At 42.2% G+C, this 24,846-nt stretch overlaps 1 protein-coding gene across 1 annotated transcript; it reads left to right on the top strand.

Annotated features, from left to right (window-relative positions):
- The first annotated feature begins 863 nt into the window (after window positions 1-863).
- On the top strand, window positions 864-24,531 carry taok3b (TAO kinase 3b). The gene is made up of 8 exons (XM_067406911.1): window positions 864-1,035; window positions 2,241-2,477; window positions 3,265-3,393; window positions 6,068-6,271; window positions 7,035-7,274; window positions 7,521-7,733; window positions 23,916-24,098; window positions 24,239-24,531. The coding sequence occupies exons 2-8, from the start codon at window positions 2,292-2,294 to the stop codon at window positions 24,398-24,400; spliced, it is 1,317 nt and encodes a 438-aa protein (XP_067263012.1). The 5' UTR covers window positions 864-1,035; window positions 2,241-2,291; the 3' UTR covers window positions 24,401-24,531.
- The last annotated feature ends 315 nt before the right edge of the window (window positions 24,532-24,846 follow it).

Genomic DNA, 24,846 nt, shown 5'->3' with positions numbered 1-24,846 from the left:
AAACAGTTGACGTTATTGAATTGTGTGTTTAAAAGTGCACGCAAAAGATTTTCACTATGTTTAATTAAGCTATAGTTCTTATTGTGTGTTGGAGGCATTTTGCTATGACGCCATGATGCACCTTTGTTCGCGGCATTTTCCCTCAGATGTTGCAAGTCATTGTTTTTGGTTTAATTTCTTTAGGCATATATAATTATTACATTTTATATTATTATGATTAGTAACTCCGTCGATTACATGAAACAGCCTCAACATGTAGGGACATGTAGCCCTATAGTAGAATACTGAAATTACACTCTTTGTAAGTGTAGGCTATTTAATTTTAATCACATTTCTCAAAAGTGCTATTGCTTTCTTTACGTGTACAACGTTTTTAATTAGCAAAAAAAATAAATAAATAAATTTAAAAAAATAAAATAAAATAATAATAATAAAAAAATCACTGAGTGCACCTTTAAGTGTAGAGTTGGAAACGATAAAAGTTTAAGACGCGTGCACGCGCGCACACTCTTTCCGCTGATTGCCCGTGGTAGGCATTGCGTAATTCACTCTATCCCACCGGATCTGTATGCTTCCTCCTCCTCCTCCTCCTCTTTCTTCTCAGGAAGTGCAGCCGCTAGTCTGAAGAGAGGCTCCGGACTCCCGCTCTCGCCGTACAGAGCGACTCGCGCGTCATCCATCGCGATGCTGTGCCTTTTGCAGGCACCTGTGAGCGACATACACCAGTAACAGATGAAGGGTGAAGAGGATGCGCTGGAAGCAGCAGGCTGTTTGCGGGCAGCAAGGAGACGCAGCGGCATCATCCTCATCCTCAGCATCAGCAGCAGGGCGCTCGGTTAGCGCCCACCCCCACTCACTTCGTCTTTTCCTCCCCCCCTGCAGAAGCATGCTTGCGTGAGGGATGAGGCTGGAGACAGGGACATCAGGCCAGAGCTGCGGCCTTCTTCTTTTCACAAGAGCCGGGCTCGCCATCATCGCAGCAGCAGCAGCAGCAGCATCCGCCAACGCTTTGCCATCATCACACCAGCATATTTGGTAGGCAGCCTATCTCTCCTCTTCTGCTCGCCGTTTTTGCATAAGAAATGCAGGCCTGCCATGGTCATCCACTCAACCCCACATCAGTAGCCATGGCAACCACATCCTGTTAATAAGCGCTTTTCACCCCCCCCCCCCCCCATGTCTTTCTGTCTCCGGAGCGCAGGCTTATTTTCCGCTTCATTTTTTTTTTTTTTTTTTCGTAAAGATATTAATTTTGTTGTGATTTAGAGCTCTTTTCTGAAGCTGTACATAATGTACTGTGCTCCCCCCCCCCAACATATATAGATTCTTTTCCAGAATGAACACTTAGACAAACGTTTTATATATATACATATATACATATGTATATATGGAGAAATAAGAGAGTGTGATTATTAAAAAAACATATATTTTTATTATATTTTACTTAGACAAAGTGTGTTGAACCCATCAAGATAAATCTGATTAGCTCTGAAATCATATTTTTCTTCAGTGTAACATGAAATTAACCTAAAATACTAATAGCTTGGCGTGCTGAAATGTAACATGCATTTAAAATTATTTTATTTTATTTTATGCAGGCAGCACATTTGCATGCATACAGTTTTTATGATTAAATGACAAACTCCATGGCATATTTGTACTTTTAAAAATGTATTTGTCACACCACAAGACCATTTACAATGAACTAATTAATAATGTGATAAAAACAGTGAAACACCAAACAGTGAAATCCTACTTACTTTTCCTTATGCATGTATATTAATTTTAACCCAAAATTCTGATACTGATAAAACTATACTATATATGCATCAACTTTTCATGTATTCAGTAGCTTCTGCTGTCAGAAATGTATATACTGCATGGAGTTTTATAAGGGATTCACTCTATAACCATGCTAGTGGTGAACAAAAAGAAGAAAATTTAAAGGCTTAATAAATCAAACAATTAACTACACAGTTGCTCTGGTAGATCAAATAAACAGCATTAAACAAGATGATATAATCAGTTTTAATGGTTATACAATAATTTACATACATACTGTATGGTATATAAGGTTACATATTTTTTTCAATTTTTTCATTTTTTAATGAAGATAAAAGTAATTGCAAACTTAAATGGTAACAATGAACATCTTATAGATTTCTTAAAAGGTGCAAAGAGAAAATAATCTTGTTTGGCTTACCTGACCTTTGACCCCCCAACACACTGTGTGTTTGCAGGTCAGTGAGCAGATCCAGGAGCATGAGCAGGAAGCTGAGCGGCGCGAGCAGATGTCAGGGTATAAGCGCATGCGGCGGCAGCACCAGAAGCAGCTGATCGCCCTGGAGAACAGGCTAAAGGCTGAGATGGATGAGCACAAGCTCCGGCTGCAGAAGGAAGTGGAGACCCAGGCCAATAACACTTACATTGAACTGGAGCGGCTGGCCAAGAAGCAAGCTGCACAACTGGACAAGGAGGTGCGTGCTCCTACTGTACTTTACACATTTTGGAGAGGTTATGCAAAGGTTACAAGAAGTCACATTTTTGTTGCTACTGTATATATGGTGAAAATGCAGTGGGGTCCAAAAGTTGAAGACCACATTAGAAATTTGGAATGCAAAATCTTATTTGAATCTGGAAATAAACAGAAAGTTTTATAAATATGAAAAATGTAAAACAAATAAAGATTATGAATTAAAATTTATTGGAAATATTTAAGTTTTTCAGTATTATCAAATAAGCACATTTGTGACATTGATCACTTGAACTCCTTTGCACAGGCGGTCAGATGTTCTTGCTTCCATTGAAGCTCAAGAATCTCTTTGGATCATCTCTGATCATACTGGAGAAAATGATCATCAAGTTTTACACAAACTTGTGAAGTTCAAGCAGATTGAGTGGTGCTGTGATTAAAACAAAAGGTGAACATACTAAGAAATTCTGCAATTCAAAACATTTTTATCATTTGTATTTAAATTAAAATGTATTAAATTAAAGGATTGTCACTAGTGGTCTTAGACTTCTGGATGCCGCTATGTGTGGATTACATGGATTATCTTAAATTGATTTTAACGAAATGACTTAGTTCAGTATGTTTATTCAAACTAGCAAATCACCATGATGACAAAATATTGTCAGTTTACTAATGCACAGCTGACCACAGTGAACTTTTTGTGATACTTTGCCTCCCTTGGTCCTGCATGATTCATCTGTAAGTGATTAATGTTGCAAAACTAGATTTTTTTTCATTTTGTCTCTCCAAAGATGAAGGCCACGGCAGCTGAGGAGAAGAGGATCCAGCAACAGATCTTGGTCCAGCAGAAGAAGGAACTGACCACCTTCTTGGACACACAGAAAAAGCAGTACAGACTATGCAGAGAAAGAATGAAAGAGGTGAGATCAGGACGGTCAATAAATTCACAGGACAAACCCAGGACAACTTTTATCTATGGGCCCCACTAGTATATCATAGACCAATGGTTCCCAATCTGGGTTACGCATACTCCTGGGGTTTTGTGAGGTGACAGAGGGGGTACGTGAACAAAATGCTGAGTTTTGCTGAGTTTAAATAACATTAAAATGGAGCATGTATTTCTAAAAGGCAAAATGCCATAAATACATGACATCCAATCAAATTACCTCATCTTTTGAGGTCAAAACTGACTGCATCCACACAAGCAGCGCGCATATGATAGGTTGCATGCTGAGTATGCTGCCTTAGCAAATTGTGCTAAATGACTGCTATTCTCAACAAAGTAGCTTTGTACAAGTGGGGATTTAGCACTTGCTAGCATGAAGAGCAAATATAAACACAGACTGTGCAAACAGATCGTTTTAAGACTCAAACTCGATACAAAAACATACCCTGTGTGAGTTCTTGATTTTAATGTTGATAATATTATATTATATGAGCAAGAATGGAATTTTTCCAATTCAACAAAAAAAGGGTAATATTAAAGTGCCCCTATTACGGAATTTTAAAGGTTCCTATTTTTGATTTGGGAGTCCCCGACAACAGGTTTACAAGCATGCAAAGTAAAAAAAAAAACACTTTCATTGTCTTATAATATGCATTTATTTGTACCTTATTGCTCAACGACTTACTTTACAAACCCCTCGTTTGCGTGATGCTAATCTGCGGTGATTGGTCAGATGACTTCTGCTGGTTAACACAGAGTACAGTATACAGTGCTTGCATCACTTCCATTGTATTATAATAATGATGGTGCTTTGTTCTAAAAATAAGAGTCAGAGAGGAAATAAGTTGTTTTGTGTTTATGTTAGCGAACCTAGCTCAGTGGTAAACACACAAGGTATATGCGTTAGCCCAATGCAGAAACGTATTGATAAAGCACTGTAGTTGTACACCAAAGTATTGCTCTATTCTTTAACTCCAAATTATAACAACAACAAACATTTGAAACATTTCTAGACAACTGCGAACGAACACATATTAGCTGGTTAGCCGAAGACCTACAAGCTGCATGGAGCGTAAACAACACACACAACTAAATACGTATTGTGCATGCTACAGAGAACATAACAGCAACAATTATTAATCATACTTACAGATTGTAATTCGGAGGAGGAAGAAGCTGGTCCAAATAAACTGGGTACTGAGTGACCCATCCTTCAATAACAACTGGCTTTACAGAGAATGCGTGTCAACATTACATTTAAGTTGAAGAGGCAGTCGTCAGTAAAATGACGGGAACACAGCAGAAGGTTCGGGCTATACTGCTGTGATATCGTTGTAAAGATGAACTTATTGGCAGTTTTGAGCAGTTTCAAGTTTTCCCTGGTGTCTGCGCTTGCAATAAGTGGGCGGGCAGTATGCTAAAGTTTCGTTTTGACGTCACAACGAAACGGCTTGGGATTCGTTTTACAAACGACTCGTTTAATTGACTTGTCGACTTACTTTTGAGAGACAATAACTTTATATACGGTGCACTTTCAGAAATAAACTTTGCATGATGTTTTCATACACTTAGAGCTATGTTACACAGTACATGAAAGGTAATTTTCAAAAATCCATAATAGGGACACTTAAAGTGATATACATTTTAAACACAGTATTATCAGTATCATTTACACTATTTTGCAACGAAATAATTTCAGCGAAAGGCACAGCAGAACTGCAGAACACAGCGGTGTTTTGTGAACGATCTGTGGCTTTGAACAAATGGTGAAAGTCAATGATTCAATGACTTCTTCATAAATATAGTCACTTGCCTTATTAGTGAATAAATGAATGAATGAATGAATCTGTGACTCACTAATTAAGACAATGACTTACCGCCACCTACTGGTGGTTTTAGTTAAAAGTATCAAAAGTATCACTTCATTTTTTATCATCATTGCATATTTCTCTATTAAACACGTTTTTTTTTTCATTTAAAACATTATTTATTTTATAAAGATATTTATAAAGGTAAAAAAAATGCACTGCAAAATCAATTTAAGGGAGCAAATAAAATTGTCCATTAATGATGTTTTATTATAAAGTTTGGGAGGACCACATTCAAGTGATCTAGACAAATCTCTATATGTCTATGTATATATATATATATATATATATATATACATAGCTGACTCACCTATGTACCTCAACAGATTTCTGCATCTCACCCCGACTTCTCATTATTGGTTGGTTCCTATCCCAGCCAGGGATACGGGGGGTACTTTGGGTTTGGGCCAAATTCTGAGCTCGGAGCTCTCCCCTTGGATAGCATGCCAAATACACATACTCTCTTACTCTATCTGATTATTTGTAAACTTGTGAAATGGAAAAGGTGTGAAATACAGTACAGTCTTAAGTGGAAGAGATGTTAAATGCCTCAAGGGGTATGCCACTCTAAAAAGTTTAGGAACCACTGCCATAGACCAGGTTAGTGGGCCCCCTTTGTTACAGGGCCCTGAACAATGTCAGACTAATTGTTTCATATTACCTGTAATAGATGTAAGCATATACAGTGTAATGCCATTGCCCCTTATGCCATTTATATTCTATTAACATGATTTTGCAGTAAAATATTGCAGTAAAAATATTTTTTTCTGTGTACATTAGGAAATGAATGAAGACTCTGACACACCAAAAGAGGAGAAACAGGAGCGCTTGTCACGGCATAAGGAAACAATGCAGCGCTCGCAGGCTGAGGAGGAGGCCCAGCTGTTGAACCAGCAAAGACTGGTTTATGAAAGGAGCTGCCGTGCTTTAAAAAGAAGAAGCCTTATCAAGAAGCATGAGTTTGAACAAGAGCAAATGCGGGAGGCAAGAAATAATATGAGTCACCACAATGAATGTCTTAAGCACCATCTTTTGTTCTTGTGAATTTTGAGGTTTCATTTAGACATGAAGTCAGAGTAATTTCCTTTTTTTTAAATAAAGTTTAAGGTTGTTTAAGTTTTTTTGTAATTGTTTTTTTATTGTAGTCACTTCACCAAGATGGTATTAATTTGAAAATAATACAATAAAATATATACAAATTCTATTTTAGTATATTTTAAAATGTTATTTATTCCTGAGATGGCAAAGCTGAATGAGCAGTCGTTACTCCAGTTCTTCAGTGTCACATGATCCTTCAGAAAGCATTCTAATATGATGATTTGATGCTTAAGTTACATTTCTTATTATTACCAATGTTGAAAACAATCGTGTTGCTCAATATGTTTGTGGAAACCATAATACATTTTTTCAGGATTCTTTGATAAATAGAACAGAAATCTTTTGTAACAATGTAAAAGTCTTTACTGTCACTTTTAAATGTCTTTACATTCCATTTAATCCATCCTTTCTGAATAAAAGTATTAATTTCTTTAAAGAAATCTTACTGACCCCAAACTTTTGAAAGGTAGCATGTGTTTATATATTTTATATAGTGATATGTAGTGTTGATCAGAGCCATTTCAAATCAGAAATCTTTTCCAAAAGCACAAAAAACCCAACACTTTTTACTTTTTACACTTTCTTTTTTGTTGATGTCACATACACTAATGCAATATTATTCATACATGACTTGCTGTTTTTGTTAAAGGAGCTTAACAAGAAGAAGACACAAAAAGAAATGGAGCATGCACTGATGATCAGGCAGGATGAGTCCACACAGGAGCTGGAACAGCGGCATCTACATACCTTACAAAGGCTACGCTTTGAGCTGATGCGCCACCAGCATCAAACTGAGTTGGAGAACCAGGAGGAGTACAACAGTCGCCGGCAGAGGGAATTACACAGGAAGCATGCACTGGAACGCCGACAGCAACCCAGGAACCTTAAGGTAAACAGCTTGTGGGTAGAACCAACTTAAAATATGAAGTAAAAGGAAAAAGACAACAATAGAATATGTAGCAGCATTGGATGAACAAGTCACTAATTTAAATTTAAATTGATTCAAATGTCTTTAAATGTTAATGTTAAATGTTTTCTCTCAGAAACAGTGAAAGTACACACAATAACACAGGATGAAAACGTGTTGTATGATTCATTATAAAAATTATACCTAATTAATCTCATCTCATTATAGACATTGGAGATGCAGATCAAAAAGCAATTCCAAGATACCTGTAAGGTGCAAAACAAGCAGTACAAAGCTCTGAGGAACCATCAGCTGGAGGTCTCCCCTAAGAGTGACCACAAAGCCATCCTGAAGTCGCTGAAGGAGGAGCAGACCCGCAAGCTTGCACAGCTGGCAGAACAATATGAGCAAAGCATTAATGAGATGATGGCCTCTCAATCGGTAAGGTACACAAGCACCAGAGGAAAATGACCCTTTAGTAGTCAAACCACACTATTATTTTTAACAAGGTCTGTTTATTTAAAATTGTATAATATGCAAGAAAAAACAAAAGACCCAACACAACCCATCTCTCTACCCATCAGACATAAAGTATCAATTACATACAGAGAGAAGAAAAAAAACAACAACATGAATTATACATATTTGGGACTGTATTCCCTACTTGAGTTTTTCAACAAATAACAGAAAGTGTTGCCAGATTGCATAGAATCTCTGGGTAGACCCTTGAAGTAAGTATCTTATTTTTTCTAGTTTAAGATATGCATGACGTCCTTAATCCAGTGGAAAAAAAGTGGGGGAAGAGGATCTTTCCATTTAAACAATATTAATCTTCTGGCAAGCAGTGGTATAATGTAGCGAAGTAATAATACTTTGTTACAGTACTTAAGTATTTTTTGGGAGAATCTGTACTTTGCTTGAGTTTTTATATTTCTGTCAACTTCTACTTTTACTCCACTACATTTCCAAAATAGAATGTATACTTTTACTCTGATACATTTTCCCAAAGCATTTTTGTTACTTACTACAAAATAAAGTCAGAAGAACACAGACTGCAAGCAAGCATGTGTAAACAAGTGCTCGCACAACCGCGGTTGATTTCATTTTCCGGGTTGCGTCCGTTGCTGGAGTGGCTGAGAAGAGTGCGCTGTCATTGTACAGTACGAGAGTGGCCTCTAGAGGCGAAATAAAAACTATCACTGATGCCTCGTAGAGTTTGTTTTAACACGTGACGTGAGGCTACACGCTGTACAGAGCGGGACACTTCAAAAACGGATTAAAAACGGACAACGAAATGGTATGTTATACAGTGTACACTTCAGTACGTTTTCATATCATTATAAAGTAGCCTAATTAGTTTGAGCAGATGCTGCATTAGTGGAGAACAGCAGTATGTTTGTCGTCGAGGCTGAGAGGATGCTAACATTAGTAGTACCTCAAGTGGTTAAAACAATGTCACAAAAACACCAACTGTTTAATGTCACGAATCACGATTGTTACCATTCATTTGCATTAGTTTATATCCATTTGTTCGCTGCTATGCATTCATTATCCAGCGAAGTTGCATATTTAAACTGTATCATCATCATGCAGCGACAGAAACAAAACAAATCAGAAATGAATTCGATTTCAGTTCTTTTTTTATTGGCACTGTAACACATATTTTGATTAGATAATCAAGTGCTAAAACAGAGGCAAATAATGTGTGAAAGTGTACATATGCTATGCCTTTGTGTAAAGATGGCAATTTTTAAGCATGACTGTTTGGATTTATATGAAATGGTAACACTTTACAATAAAAGCCCATTTGTAACATTAAATAAGGTTAATAAAAGTAATGTCCATTTTTAATTTCAGCATTAACATTTTAACATTTTAAAGTCGTCTCTTACATTAGTTATAATGCACTGAATTAACATGAACGATTAATGTATAATTAATATATTAGTATTTTTTATATTTAAAAATTACAAAGAACATTTAGCCATTTTTTTAATTCAATGAAACAAAATGTAAGAGAGTTAAAACTGAACACAATCTTGCTTCTACCAAAGTCATTTTCTGGTAAGATATCTATACTTTTACTCAAGTATGGTTCCCTTTTGTGGGAACTATCGATGCTACGTCAAATGACGTGATGGGAACCCTCTGCATTTTGTGTTCGTGAAGCACCTCTGTATCCAACCAATGAGGAAACGTGACGTCAGAGGCGGTGACGTCGCGGACCAGGAAACTATAAAGCAGGGGTACTCAACAGGCGGCCCGCCTCAAAAAAAATTAGCGTGAATATTACTTCGTTTTTTTACACGTACAGGGTAGGCGTACAGTGCACGTGACGCTGTAATCATCAGCAGAGATCGCGTATAGTGTACGCGCACAGCACAGTTTTTCTAACCGCAAAGAACAATATAAACTGAAGGCACTTTGCACGCGCGCATTGAATAGTTTTTGCACTAATTTAGTTTGTCCACAAGGTGTCAGCACTGAAACGGGCTGTTGTTTCAGTCTGAAAAGAAACAGAGAAGACAGAACAAGATTAACAACAAACACCTACCGTGTTGAAGAGCGCTCGTTTGAGGGGATTAAAAGATACCAGCAACTCTAATTTTAAACAAGTACAAAGAGATTTTATTGTATATATTTGAGCGAAAAAGACTAGACAAGCATTAATCTCTCTAGTGCGCATGTGTCGAGCACTTGTGTTCGTGAACGCCACCAAAGGCTCGAGACTGTGCGCGCAAGTAAAAAACAAAGTAACCTTATTTTTCCATGATGAAATGCAGTTGACATTCCTCAAACTTTGCAGTGTGTAAGTTGCCGAGCAGCATGAAAAACAAACCTTTTATTCTTAATGTTATAAACAGAAAGCAAGCAGCGCTCCCATTACAGATCTGTCATCACATCATTGAGCTCACTGAGAATATCTGATTTATCATGTTTACAACGTTGGTTATAGTTAGATAATTCATAAAATTGTGATTGAACATTAAAAAATATATATATATATATATATATATTTGGATTCTGACCAAATTAAAAGGTAGGTAATAATAGTACAAATAATAAAACATTTATTCTCTGAGTATAAATAGGTGCTATAAAAAGTGTTAAAAGGTGCAATGGATTATAAAAAGACTATAAAAAAGTGCAATGTTTTCGTCTTACGGACAAACTCTCATCAGCCAGTGAACAACAGCCAGGCCCTAAAAACTGCACTTTTAGTAAATAAACAGTAAAACTACAAATATTGTCTTAAGTAGGCCTAAATAAAAGTCTTACGATCCAAGTTATAATTTGTGGCCCTTCGCGTTTCATTTGGTTAAAATGCGGCCCTCTTGGCCTCTGCAACTTGAGTACCCCTGCTATAAAGCATACCCAGAACAAAGAACGCTAGCTTCTGTTGTCTTCAGCAAGCGCTCTCTGTATCTTGTGTGTTTTATTTGGTGTTGTTTGTCTTATCACATATAAATAATCACGATCTCTTTGTCTGAGGACAAGAGTATCTTACACCAATCCATATATTTATATATAAAAAAGACACGTATTATGGCGAGAAACAGCAGTGAAATGGGAGTGAGTATGCCCAGGCAGCTCTCGAGGGAGCCGTCTGTGTGCACTGTAAAAACTCACTCTCAGGACACTGTGCTCCAGTGTTCCCTGCGGATCGGGTCCCGCTCCTGCTGAGGCAGGGCGGAGGCTCCGTTCATGGGGTTCACAAATGGATCTGACAGAGGGGCTAGAGACGGGTGCCGCCCTTTCTCTGCCTTCACCTGCCAGGTTCAGTGCCGTCTCCCAGGTGGAAGCACGCTCTGCGTTTTCTTCCCCCGGGTTGAGGCACCGATATTCACATGTCCAGCTCTGTGTATGTATATATATGTATATATATATTTATATATTAAGGGATCTGAGCAGATGGGAGTTCCCTTTCTCTCTTTCCCTAAAATACCTTGCGAATTATTATGAGCTATAATTCTTTTTTGTATTCTAAATATATTCAGTCTGTTCAAAAATATATATTTATATAAGAACTGGCTGCATTAATTTGAGGATGAAATGAAATATTGAATACATTAAATTCTGAGGAATCTAAAAGAAAATAAAGGAGACCATTCTGCCAACCCTGCCACCTCGTGTGCTTCAGGGCGCAGTGGTTTCCAGTCTTCCTCCAAGAAAGAGGAGGATTGTAGAGTGGTCAGTTCAGATGTTCCCTGCCGGTTCGCCGTTTCAGGTTACCGGTCTGACCGTTCATCCAAAACAATTGTCGCAGCCTTGGTCCCCCGCAGAAAGCTTGGGGACAGGGACAGGCGACATAGCCGAAGTCTTTGTGGGGTAACACAGATCTGCGGACTGTAATTATCACCAAGAAGGCTTCGAAGAGGTCCTGATGCCAGTGGTGCGGGACATTGGAGGGCAGCCCCCTACAGAGAGGGTTGGGTATTAAAATACTTGGTACCCATCCCTCTTTGGCGCTCTCAGGGGGCCGTTCTGTTAACCCTTCCACCCAGTGTGCTTCAGGGCGCAGTGGTCTCCACCGATCCTCTGAGGAGGGCCGGTCATCACTTGATTTGGCTGTTCCTTGCCGGTTCGCTGCTTCAGGGCATCGAGTCAAGTGCTCAAAAAACACCAGAGGCCAGTCTTGAGAGACTGGTTTCCTTTGTAAATAAGGCAGAATGGAAACTTCTCCCAAATATTTCAAAATGGATGCTGCTCACAATAGAAAAGGGTTACAAATTCGGGTCTCGCCCACCCCAGTTTAATGGGGTCCTTCCCACATTGGTGGCCCCCGAGCAGTCTCTGGTAATGGAACAGGAGGTTATGACGCTCTTGCAAAAAGGAGCTATAGAAGGGGTTCTCCTTCCAGCAAGCTGTCAGGGTTTTACAACCTATACTTCATTGTTCCAAAGAAGGAGGGTGGGTTATCCCACAGATTAGGTCCGAGGACTGGTTTGTTGTGATAGACCTGAAAGATGCTTACTTTCATGTATCCATCCATCCTTCTCGCAGGAAGTTCCTCAGGATTGCTTTTGGGGACAAAGCTTACCAATACAGGGTTATTCCTTTCGGCCTATCATTATCACCCCGCACGTTCACGAAGTGCGTGGATGCAGCGCTGGCTCCATTGAGACTCCAGGGCATCCACGTGCTGAACTATATCGATGATTGGTTGATATAAGCTGAAACAGAACAGTTGGCAGTTCAACATCGAGATGTTGTTCTGTCGCACATGAAAAAGCTTGGGCTGAGGCTCAATGCCAAAAAGAGTGTGCTGGTTCCGAGTCAGATTGCAAACTATCTAGGAGTAATCTGGGATTCTACCACGATGCAGGCGCGGCTGTCTCCTGCTCATGTGAATTCCATTCTATGTGTCATGAATGGGCTGAAGTTAGGCCAGTCACTCACTGTAAAACAGTTTCAGAGACTGTTGGGTCTGATGGCAGCTGCGTCCAACGTGATTACTATTGGCCTTCTGCACATGAGACCCTTACAGTGGTGGCTCAGGACAAAGGGGTTTTCCCTGAGGGGAAATCCTTTTCGCATGATCAAAGTCACGCGGCGATGCCTTCGTGCTCTGGTCATGTGGAGAAAGCCTTGGTTCCTGTCCCAGGGACCCGTGCTGGGAACTCCTCGTCGCGTAAAGTTTACGACAGATGCTTCCCTCACGAGCTGGGGGGGGCGATCATGAGTGGTCGCTCGGCTCAGGGTCTATGGGAGGACCATCAGCTTACTGGCACATAAATCGGCTGGTGATGATGGCGGTGTTTCTAGCACTGAAACACTTCCTCCCAGACCTGAGGGGCCAGTCACGCGGCGATGCCTTCGTGCTCTGGTCATGTGGAAAAAGCCTTGGTTCCTGTCCCAGAACACGTGTTAGGGACTTCTCATCGTCGCGTAATGCTTATGACGGATGCTTCCCTCACGGGCTGGGGGGTGATCATGAGAGGACCATAAGTTGCTGGCACTTACATTGGCTGGAAATTATGGCGGTATTTCTTGCAGTAAAATACTTCCTCCCAGACCTGAGGGCATTAAAATGTGGGAGAAGACGCCCTGTCGAGGCAGGGGCCGAGGCCCGGGGAATGGAGTCTCCACACTGAGGTGTGGAGCTCACTTTGGAAAACTTTGGTCGAGCTGAAATCGACCTATTTGCTTCAGGGGAATCAACCCAGTGTCCACTGTGGTTCTCCCGATCTCATTCCGAGGCTGGCCGAGGCTGCGTCTGTATGCATTTCCTCGTTCGTTCTTCTCCCAGGAGTTCTGGAGAAAGTACGCCAGGAAGGGGTCAGTCTAATATTGATAGCCCTGTACTGGCCAACCAAAATATGGTTCTCAGACCTAGTGTCACTTCTAGATGGCTCCCTGATGGAGCTTCCTCTCAGGCAGGACCTCCTGTCTCAAGCGGGCGGCATGATAATTCATTCACACCCAGAACTATGGAGACTGTGGGCCTGGCCTCTGAGGGGGCCAGGCTCATAGATGCTGCTCTCCCAACTGAGGTTGTGGAGACCATACTCCACTCCAGAGGTCCCTCCACGAGGAAGTGTATGCGGCCATTTTGGCCATACTCCTCTGGGGGATTCGGTAGGTCGAGACCCCCTTTTTTATATGCTTCCTCCGTGGTACTCTGAGGCTGAGGCCTTCAGTACGTACAAGGACTCCGGCCTGGGACTTGGCCGTGGTATTAGAAGGGTTAAGGGTATTAGTGGTATTAAAAGGGTAACCATGTAGGGTCTGCACAGTCTCAAAGATGAGCAGGTCCCACCATAAACTGTGTTTAGGTAGGTCGAGACCCCCTTTTTTATATGCTTCCTCCGTGGTACTCTGAGGCTGAGGCCTTCAGTACGTACAAGGACTCCGGCCTGGGACTTGGCCGTGGTATTAGAAGGGTTAAGGGTATTAGTGGTATTAAAAGGGTAACCATGTAGGGTCTGCACAGTCTCAAAGATGAGCAGGTCCCACCATAAACTGTGTTTAAGTCTCAATTCACGAACTTTTGTTTGTAAATCTTACATTGATTCCGGCCCGGCAGACACTAATGGATCACGAGACTCTTTTTATGACTATTTCAATAAGTCCCGAACCTCTCCTCTGCAAATTCAAAGGAGATTCAAACACCACGGATCAGGTTTCTAGGAGAGAGGCCCGCATTCAAAACGGTCATAAAAGGAAAATACACGCACACACCCACATGTTTTGTGAATTGTGGGGACTTTCCATAGGCCGCAATGCATTTTATACTGTACAAACTGTACTTTCTATCCCCCCTACCCCTAACCCTAAACCTAACCATCACAGGAAACTGTGCACACCTTTATTTTCTCACAAAAACATCAGTTAGTATTTTTATTAATTAATTTACCTTGCGGGGGCCGGTGGCTGGTCCCCACGATGTAGGTGAACTCAGGTTTTATATTACATCGTGGGGACATTTGGTCCCCACAATATAATATAAACAAACCCACACACACACACACACACAAACACACACAAAGACCTACATAAAGACTGTATGCACAAATATTATACCTGCAAATATGTATCTGCCATTGTAGTGCTTGTTGCATGTATGTGTTACTAGTGTAGAATCATAGAACTGACTGTAGTAGGTTAGTTTTCATGTTAAACGATAGTAGTAGAGTATAAAGTGTATCTTCTTTATATGATGAGCGACACCTGTCGAGTTTGATCTCTCCGTAAAGCTGTGAGTCCGATTTGACATACCATAAATTAATCCGGGAGATAGGACAAAGGAATGTGGAAAACCGCCAAATTGCAATGCTATCATTGGAGGACGTTATCAAGAAGGCGTTCTGGTCTGTTGTCTTTAAAACACCACGACACGCGTCTTTTGGTTGTACGCGTTTCTTGCACAAGTTCCTGCTGTGGAGACGGACTCTCTTCTTTATCTTCCGGTCATCTTACTTCCAGTTAAGCCTTCATTTGAAACTTTGCTGAAAATCACCTCCTGAAGGACAGTAAGCTTAGAGTTTTGGAGCGCTCAGTGTGGTGGTTGCACACTGAGCGCTCCAAAACTCTAAGCACCACAACGAACCTACATGCAAGTATTTGTTAAGATTTTAAATACTGGTTTTCCTTGCTGGCTCTTCAAGGTTTACTGTTGGAATTGGCCATTCTTTGATCGTCTCTCTTTCTGCCTTTTTCTTTCACTCTGTATGTATCTGTATCTACTTGTGTACATTTATCCGTATAACCTTTGTATTACCCCTTCCGTATATTAAACACATCATATCCATGCTTTTTGTTCACTTGCTCATTCAACAACAACCAAGTCACTTTAACATTCTGATTCTAATATCCTTGCTTTACGTTTGGATACTATCATAGGAATTTATCCTCGTGGCCAGAGGATAACATTTCTGTCGTAATAGTCTGTGGATAACTTACCGGTTTGCTGAACGGACCGATAGTTTTCTACATAATTATTAAACCAGAACTAATCATATATGTGATTGATTATAATTCGTTGTAATTAATTAATATATATGGTTAATTCCCCCTTGGGTCAGTATGTGCATAATAATTATTCATAAAACTTTATGAATTATTGTATTTATATTCCACCCATAAATTGATTAATAGCTACAACCACTAGAGGAAGTTTCAGAGAAATTCATCACCCTTAAAGACCATATTTCTACTGGCTATTTCATCTCTTAAAAGAATAGGAGAGCACTTTCAGTTGCTTCTTTGTGTTTGGAATTCGCACCTGGAATGGTCAAAGCGTTCCTGCACACTAGACAAGGCTATATGCCTAAGGTCCCCACCAACGTCCCAGGTTCCATCGTACTTCAGGCCTTCCATCTTCCTCCTTTTACAACTTCGGATCAGGAGAAACTCAATCTGCTCTGCCCAGTGAGGGCTTTAGATGCATATGTCCACAGAGCTGCCCTGTGGGGCGAAACAGATCAATTGTTTGTGTGTTTTATGGGTCTCATTAGAAAGGAGGTCCAGCATCTAAGCAGAGAATGAGCAAGTGGGTGGTCGAGGCTATCTCACTTGCTTATGAGGCGGCCGGACAGCCATCTCAATTAGCTGTCCGTGTTCACTCGACTAGGGGTATGGTGGCCTCAAAGGCCTTAATGTCAGGAGTATCCATTAATGACATATGTGGTTCTGCTGGATGGTCATTCCAGCACACATTTATTGGTTTTACAACCTGGACGTAGGCTCCTCTCCGGGGTCCTCAGTTCTGTCTACAATATAACAGACAGGTACTTGGTGATACGGCGTAGTTGGGATAGCGTTCACATCACGTCATTCGACGTAGCGCTGATAGTTCCCACGAAAGGGAACATCTTGGGTTACAGATGTAACCCCTGTTCCCTGAGTAAGGGAACGAGACGCTACGTCACGTTGCCGTACCCCCGGCATACCTGTGAGCGTCTTGCTTCAGACATTTTCCAGAAGCTAGCGTTCTTTGTTCTGGGTATGCTTTATAGTTTCCTGGTCCGTGACGTCACCCGCCTCTGACGTCACGTTTCCTCATTGGTTGGATACAGAGGTGCTTCATGAACACAAAATGCAGAGGGTTCCCATCACGTCATTCGGCGTAGCCTCTCGTTCCCTAACTCAGGGAACAGGGGTTACATCTGTAACCCGAGACATTTTCGAGTACTTTATACACCACTGCTGGCAAGAAAGGTGGAAAAGGCCAACATTTTACAATTATAGCTACTTAGGTGCATGTTCTGTGCTGTGACACCAAATATATCAATAAAAGGAGATGGGTCTATTGCCAATTCTGTTATTTCTGAAAATGCATCAAAAATCGATTTCCAAAAGTTATACAAAGTTGGGCATGTCCAGAACATATATAAAAGGCTCACAGGAGCCTGTCTACACCTATCACAAATAGGATCTAGCTCTGGTCTGAATTTAGATAACCTAACCTTTGACCAATGTAGTCGGTGTACCACTTTGAATTGTACAACCACTTGGCGTTGACATATAGGTGATGAGTAAATATGTTTAATAATTTTCTGCCAAGTTGTTTCCAAACTCTGTTCATTCAAATCTTTCTCCCATTAATTTTAATTTAATTTTTTTTTTAAATGATCTAAATCTTTGCCTATGATTGATCTAGATCTTTGCCTATGATTGGTTTTAAGTCTTCTCCTACCTTAAAAATAGAGTCTAATATAGATGTAGGAGGATATGAAGGAAAACAATCAGTATGTGAAAACAAAAAAATTTGTACTTGCAGATATCTAAAGAAATGGGAACTGGGAATCTTAAATCTATTAACCAGTTTGTCAAAAGATGCAAAAGTGATATTTATATAAAGATCTTGAAATGTATAAACCCCACTGTAGTAAGATCAAAGTTCGCCTGGAAGGAAGAGGGCGGAGTCGGCGATTGACTGCTGATTGAGCTTTATTCAACAACTCAAAACTGTTCAACAGAAAGACTGTGCATTGCACAACAACAAAATAAATAATCCACAAAGGGCTTCACTCCAGTCTTGGTATACACAATTCCCAACGGGCTTCACTCCAGTATCGCTGTCGTGACCAGCGTCTCAGTCAGCAGTTCCCCTCTCTCTCACACACTCCTGCTTCTCGCTGCGTTTTATCCTGTCCCTGCACCAATTACTGGAATGAGAAACAGGTGTTCGTGATTTACATTTAACCCACTCACTTACCAAGCCTCTCCTGATGCTTTCTCCTGCTGTAGACCTCGCTGAACCACGCCCCCCTCGCCACATACCCCCACTGCTCGACTCAGGCCGGGGAGCCATTCGTACACGTTGCTTTACTTAGCTTCTCTCTTAGAGAGCTTACGGCTAATGTACAGCACCGGCCTTTCCTCCCCCTCTATCTCCTGGGACAGGACAGCACCCAGCCCCCTGTCCGACGCGTCAGTCTGCAACACAAAGGGGAGAGAAATCAGGGGAGAGAAAAATCAGGAGAGTGAAGCAATGGCCCGCCACATAGAGCAGCCTTCACCTGGGTAAAGGCCTGCTGGCACAGCTCCGTCCACTGGACCGTATCTGGTGCATCCTTTTTAGTTAGATCAGTCAACGAGCTGGTGAGGTCAGAATAATTAGGAACAAACCTTCTATAATATCCCACCAGCCCGAGGAACTGTTTAGCTTCCTTTTTGGTCTTCGGGCGCGGACAGGTCGCAATCGCTGCTGTCTTATCAATTTGAGGACGCACCTGCCCATGTCCCAAGTGGAAGCCCAGATAACTTACTTCCACGTGCCCAATCGCACACTTCTTCGGGTTGGCCGTGAGCCCGGCCCCTCTCAGCGATCTCAGGACGGCCCTCAAATGCTGCATATGCTGCTGCCAATCATTACTGAAGAGAATTTCATCCAGATAAGAAATAAGATAATAAATATCATCCATATAGGCACCAGCATATGCACCATGGGGCCGCAAAAAGGTAGCTGGTGCCCCGAACAGCCCGAACGGAAGTGTAAAGAATTGGTGTAATCTGAACGGCGTCATGAAAGCTGTCTTTTCTTTGGATAATGGCGACAAGGGGATCTGCCAATATCCCTTTGTTAAGTCCAGTGTCGAATAAAATCGAGCCGTACCAAGCCGGTCAAGCAATTCGTCCACCCGCGGCATTGGATACGCATCGAATTTCGACACTGCGTTTACCTTGCGATAGTCCACACAGAACCGAACTGAGCCGTCCGTTTTAGGGACCAAAACTATCGGGCTCGCCCAGTTACTGCTGGACTCTATTACTCTCATTTAAAGCATTGCCCCTAATTCTGCCTGAACTACCTTTTTCTTGTGTTCAGGCAACCTATACGGCCAGCTGCGAATCACCACGCCCGGCTCCGTCTCAATGTGATGCTGAATGAGGTCTGTATGACCCGGTAGGGGAGAAAACACATCAGCAAATTCTGCTTGTAACTTAGTCAAATCAGTGAGCTGGGAGGGTGAGAGGTGGTCTCCTCCTGGTGCCAGAGCGAGGGATTGTTTTTTTGTATTCGCCTCTGGTCCAAGATCATCCTCTCCGCTAATCACCGTCGCCAGCATAACTGATTCTGCCTCATTCCATTTTTTAAGGAGATTGGGGTGGTAAATTTGACGTGCTCCTCTCCTATCGGAATGTATCACCTCATAATGGAGCTTGCCAACTTGCCGTGTAACCTCAAACGTTCCTTGCCACTTTGCAAGTAATTTCGAACTTGAAGTGGGGAGCAATACAAGCACTTTATCTCCCAGTGAAAATTTGCGTAAATTAGTCCCCGTCATACAGCTGGCTCTGTCTGTGGTGGGCTTGCAACAAATTCTCCATAGATAGCCGGCCCAAAGTGTGGAGTTTTGTTCTCAAGTCCAGCACATACTAAATTTCGTTTTTGGCCTGAGATGGTCCGTCCTCCCAAGTCTCCCTTAGGACGTCCAGTACCCCGCGGGGCTGGCGTCCGAAGAGAAGCTTGAAAGGGGAAAACCCCGTGGAGGCTTGCGGGACCTCTCGCACTGCAAATAACAGGGGTTCCAACCACCTATCCCAATTTTTGGCGTCCTCTTGAACGAATTTACGAATCATGGATTTAAGCATGCGATCAAAACGTTCGACCAGCCCGTCCGTTTGTGGGTGAAAGACGCTGGCAGAACCGATTTAATGCCCAATAATTCGTAAAGTTTGCGTAACGTGCGTGACATAAACGTCGTGCCTTCATCGGTGAGGATTTCTTTCGGAATCCCCACTCGGGAGATTAAACTAAACAGCGCGTCCGCAACACTCTTAGTGGAAATGTTGCGGAGAGCCACTGCTTCGGGATATCGCGTTGCATAATCTACAATGACTAATGCAAAGCGATGCCCTCTTACTGATCGCTCTAATGGCCCGATGAGGTCCATACCAATTCTTTCAAAGGGGACCTGCATTAATGGGAGAGGGCGCAAAGGCGCTTTTGGGGTAGCTGGTGGGTTTACCAACTGACATTCACAAGACTCACACCACCTGCCCACATTCTCGTGAATGCCCGGCCAAAAAAATCGGGTCATGAGGCGATGTGTTGCCGTTTGCCCTAAATGCCCAGCCATTGGATTAGAATGAGCCGCTTGGAAAAGCATTTCCCTGCGGCTCTTCGGAACTAAAAATTGGGTTGTATCTTTCTTTGTCTGAGTGTCTTGGGTCACTCAATACAACCTATCTTTTATGATCGCAAAATATGGATAAGAGAGCGGTTGTCCAGGGTGGAGAGGCTGACCATCGATGGTACTGACCTTTTCAAACGCATGTTTTAGCGTCTCATCGTGAGACTGCTCCAGGGGAAAATCATCGCGATCCGAAAGAATAAGTCTTTCAATCTCGCTCTGTTCCCCTGAAGCTGAACTCCTGTCTGCACTCGCACTGAATCTCCCACCTGCACTCGCACATCCCTATCCAGCAATTTTTCTCCCCAAGAGGCATCCGAACATAAACACCCTAATAATTCATTAAACACGGGCCAATTCGTTCCCAAAATTATCGGATGCTGGAGGTGCGGATTAACTGCCAACTCAACACTATGCTTTTGACCCCTGAATTGAATAATGACGGGCACTATCAGATATTTCACCACATCCCCGTGCACACACCACACCCTAACCACGCGGCCTGATAGGTACCCCCTTGATACTCACAGGTATTTGGTACCCGCCAGCTTGACCAGGGGCAGCCTGGGGGACGTCCGGGACCCGGATCATTGTCCCGACCTCCATAACCGGACACCTATCCACAAAATGCTCCGGGTCCCCACAACGCCAACATGCCGGCCCAGACCTGCCTGCCGCTCTTGTGGCAGAGAGCGGGTTAAATGGTTGGCGCGGAGAGAGGGGAGAAGCAGGAGCGGGATCTGGCCTGGCAGCAGGGAGACCCGCCCGCCTGGGCAGGGCTCTAGGTCCGTAGAGCTGTCCCTGTTCAGTTCCACCCCGCCCCCAGGGCTGAACACGAGGCAGGCCGGGCGGACGAGACCTGGGGAGAGGGACAGGCCTGGAGAGAGAGGGGGAAAAAAGAGGGGGAGAGAGAGAGGTAGATGGTAGGGGTTCGCGACCCCTTGGCATGCCACCATGTGGTCCTCCACAAGCTGGATAGCTGAGTCTAGTGACGTGGGGCAGTGGCACTGGACCCACTCAGCGGTTTTCTTTGGGAGCGGCGTGATGAACTGCTCCAGAACCACACGATCAATAACCTGGTCCACGTCACTACCCTCCCCCAGCAGCCATTTGCGGCACGAGTCCCGGAGCTGTTGGGCCATCACAAAGGGCCGGCCCAATTCACCCACCTCCAGGGAGCAGAAGCGCTGTCTGTGCTGTTCTGGGATCCGACCGACACGCTGGATGATGGCCCGCCGAAGGTCGTCGAAGACCAGCAGGTTCTGTATTGGCAGCTGCTGTGCTGCCACCTGTGATTCGCCCGAGAGCAGCGGGACCAATCTCATCGACCACTGGTCCCGCGGCCAACCACTCACCTCAGCGTAACGTTCAAACAGGTCGAGGAAGATTTCGGGGTCGTCCAATGGACCCATTTTATTCAGGGGTAGGTGGGTGGGCACAGCTGGCTGCCCAACGGTCTCCGTGTGCTCCTCCTGGTGTTGTTCTTGATGTAAGACCGCGAGGGAAGCGATGATGTCCGCAAACGGGGTGGGAGACGAGGATTACATTTTAGCGGCTACCAGTCTTCCTTCCCGGGTATCGGCACCAGTGTAGTAAGATCAAAGTCCGTCTGGAAGGAAGAGGACGGAGTCTGCGATTGACTGCTGACTGAGCTTTATTCAACAACTCAAAACTGTTCAACAGAAAGACTGTGCATCGCACAACAACAAAATAAATAATCCACAAAGGGCTTCACTCCAGTCTTGGTATACACAATTCCCAACGGGCTTCACTCCAGTATCGCTGTTGTGACCAGCGTCTCAGTCAGCAGTTCCCCTCTCTCTCACACACTCCTGCTTCTCGCTGCGTTTTATCCTTTCTCCACGCCAATTACTGGAATGAGAAACAGGTGTTCGTGATTTACATTTAACCCGCTCACTTACCAAGCCTCTCCTGACGCTTTCTCCTGCTGTGGACCTCGCTGAACCACGCCCCCCTCGCCACACCCACTCTTAGCCCAAACATCAAAGGCTTTATCTAAAGGAGTAAACATATGGTTTTTACTTAATGGGGCACATAAAGAGAGGCTACGAAGAGCAAATGACTTTCTAAATTGATTCTAAATTTTTAGGGATTGTGTCACCATAGGATTAGAGGAATAGTGAGAGGCAGGTTCAAGCACTGGAAGTTCAGAGCACATTAAAGAAGATAGGGAAACAGTTTTGCAGGAGATTTTCTCCAAACTGAGCCATTTAGGAGTGTCAGGGCTACCACTGTCCCTCATCCAGTAAGTCAGTCCTCTCATATTAGCCACCCAGTAATAAAGCATAAAATTGGGAAGTGCCATACCGCCTAGGGCGCGGGGCTTTTGTAATACACTTTTTTCAAATCTGAGGATTTTTGTTGTTCCAGATAAATGCTGATATATGTTTCTCTATGGAGTTGAAGAAATATTTGGTAAAAAAATAGGAAGATTTTTAAACAAATATAGGAACTTAGGCAATACATTCATCTTAATAGTATTAATTCTTCCACTTAAAGAGAGGGGCAGCAGATCCCAGCGTTTGATTTCCTGTTTCAGACCTTCTAACAAGGGCAGGAAGTTAGCTTTTTTTAGGTCTTTGTAATTGCCTGTAGCCCAGATTCCCAAATATTTAATCTTTTTTTATGGTAACTTTAAAAGGAATTGAATTGAAAGAAATATGTGTAGCAGCTGCATTGATTGATATAATAACTCACTTTTTTGAAAGTTTATTTGTAGCTGGATATCCTGCTAAAGCTTTCCAATGTGTTCCAAACCACACAATTTGTCCTTAGAATGTCCTTAGATTGTTAGAATGTGGGGTGAGTTTGTAGTCTAGGTTATAAATTTGAATTTTAGGCTTGTCACCGATAAATGTATTGAAACATACACTGCCAAAAAAGGAGTGCCAAAAACATTACTTACTAATGTAACACATTGAACATTTTGAAGTAGAAAGACTGAAATAGAATTTTCTTGTTATGTACTCCAATAATCTTTGCAACTTTGAAATTTACAGTGTAAAAGTAGCCTACTCACTGAGTGTATACGTAGTGTAGGGTGAATTCAGGGTGATTGGGACACATTTTGCCATTGAGATGACTGGGGAAAAGTATCCAAATCAACCGGAATTCACCAAAAATAATTTTGGTAATAATAAATAATAAAATTGTCTCTTTGGAATTTGAGAGAACCTGTTAAAATAGAGATGGAGTGTTTAATTTTCATAAACAGTCAGAAGGTCCCTTTTAATATTTCCCTTACAAGCTAGAAACATATCAAAGTGTAATGGCTAAAACCGTTTGAGAGGTTTCCCTCTAGTGGTTCTGCTAGGAACTGCTAAATGAGGATTTACAAATTGAATATCCACAACCAAGACAAAAGTTTCTGCTTACACCAACAGTCCAAAGGAACACTGATTGTTAAGTGTAATATTGCTGCTTGTATATGCAATATTGTTTTTATTCAGTAGGGACTAGTATAGAAAATGAGGCATTACTGAGTGTTTTAGATAATAATTGCAGCATATAACTCTCTCAGTTACGTTTAGATGAAGAGCAGGAGGCTGAATGTCAGGCTTTAAGGCAGCAGCTACATCAGGAGATGGAGCTCCTCGATGCCTACCAGAACAAAACCAAGGCACAGATGGAGGACCAACATGAGCGTGAGGTGCAGAAGTTGGAACAGAAGGCGTCTTTGCGCCGGGCTCACTTGGAACAGAAGGTGAGCTTTTTTTTTTTTTTTAATGAACCTCTGTAATTCATAAAGGATAGATTTGGCCATAACTGATCAAACTGTGAACTTGGTAGTAAAAAAAATGGAAGGAATCTTGTCTGAAATATTTCCCAAACCTCTGTTCACAGATTGAAGAAGAGCTGGCCTCACTTCATAAGGAACGGACTGAAAAAATCAAGCATTTATTTGAGCGTCAGGAGCGAGAACTGGAGATGTTTGATTCAGAGAGTGCACGGCTAGGATTCGGAAGCTTGGCCTCATTTGACTTTCCCAAGGATGAGGCCAGATGATCCAACAGAGGTGAAAGGGACTGTTCAACACTGATGTCTTTGGACACATTGTGCCTGCACTGTCCCTGATTGTTGGATTTACCAAGATCATCCAAACAGTGACCATGCTGGATCAATATCTTATAACTCATATCGGCTGTGAGAACTTCACTGATATTCTGAAAGGAGAAACTAAACAGCCACAAATACAAAAGTGGTTTGGTGGTGCATCACTGAGCTCATAAACCAAGAAGAAATATCTAGACAAACTGACCTTTTCTCCATGCCATTGTCCCACTTTTGGTATTAAATTAGTAATTCAGGATATTTTAGTACAAGTAAGCACTTTGATATGTTAAGTACGATCCCATCATGTTAGGTGGAAATGAAGTGTGAAATGCCTTTGGTGTCATCAAAGGACATTGCGACTGTAGAATGTGTCCTGCATCTTCACCGTGGCTATTAGC

Source organism: Chanodichthys erythropterus, chromosome 13 (genome assembly GCF_024489055.1).
Source record: "Chanodichthys erythropterus isolate Z2021 chromosome 13, ASM2448905v1, whole genome shotgun sequence".
NCBI lineage: Eukaryota > Metazoa > Chordata > Actinopteri > Cypriniformes > Xenocyprididae > Chanodichthys > Chanodichthys erythropterus.
The sequence above is the reverse complement of the archived record's forward strand: the minus strand, read 5'-3'. Positions and strand labels throughout refer to the sequence as shown.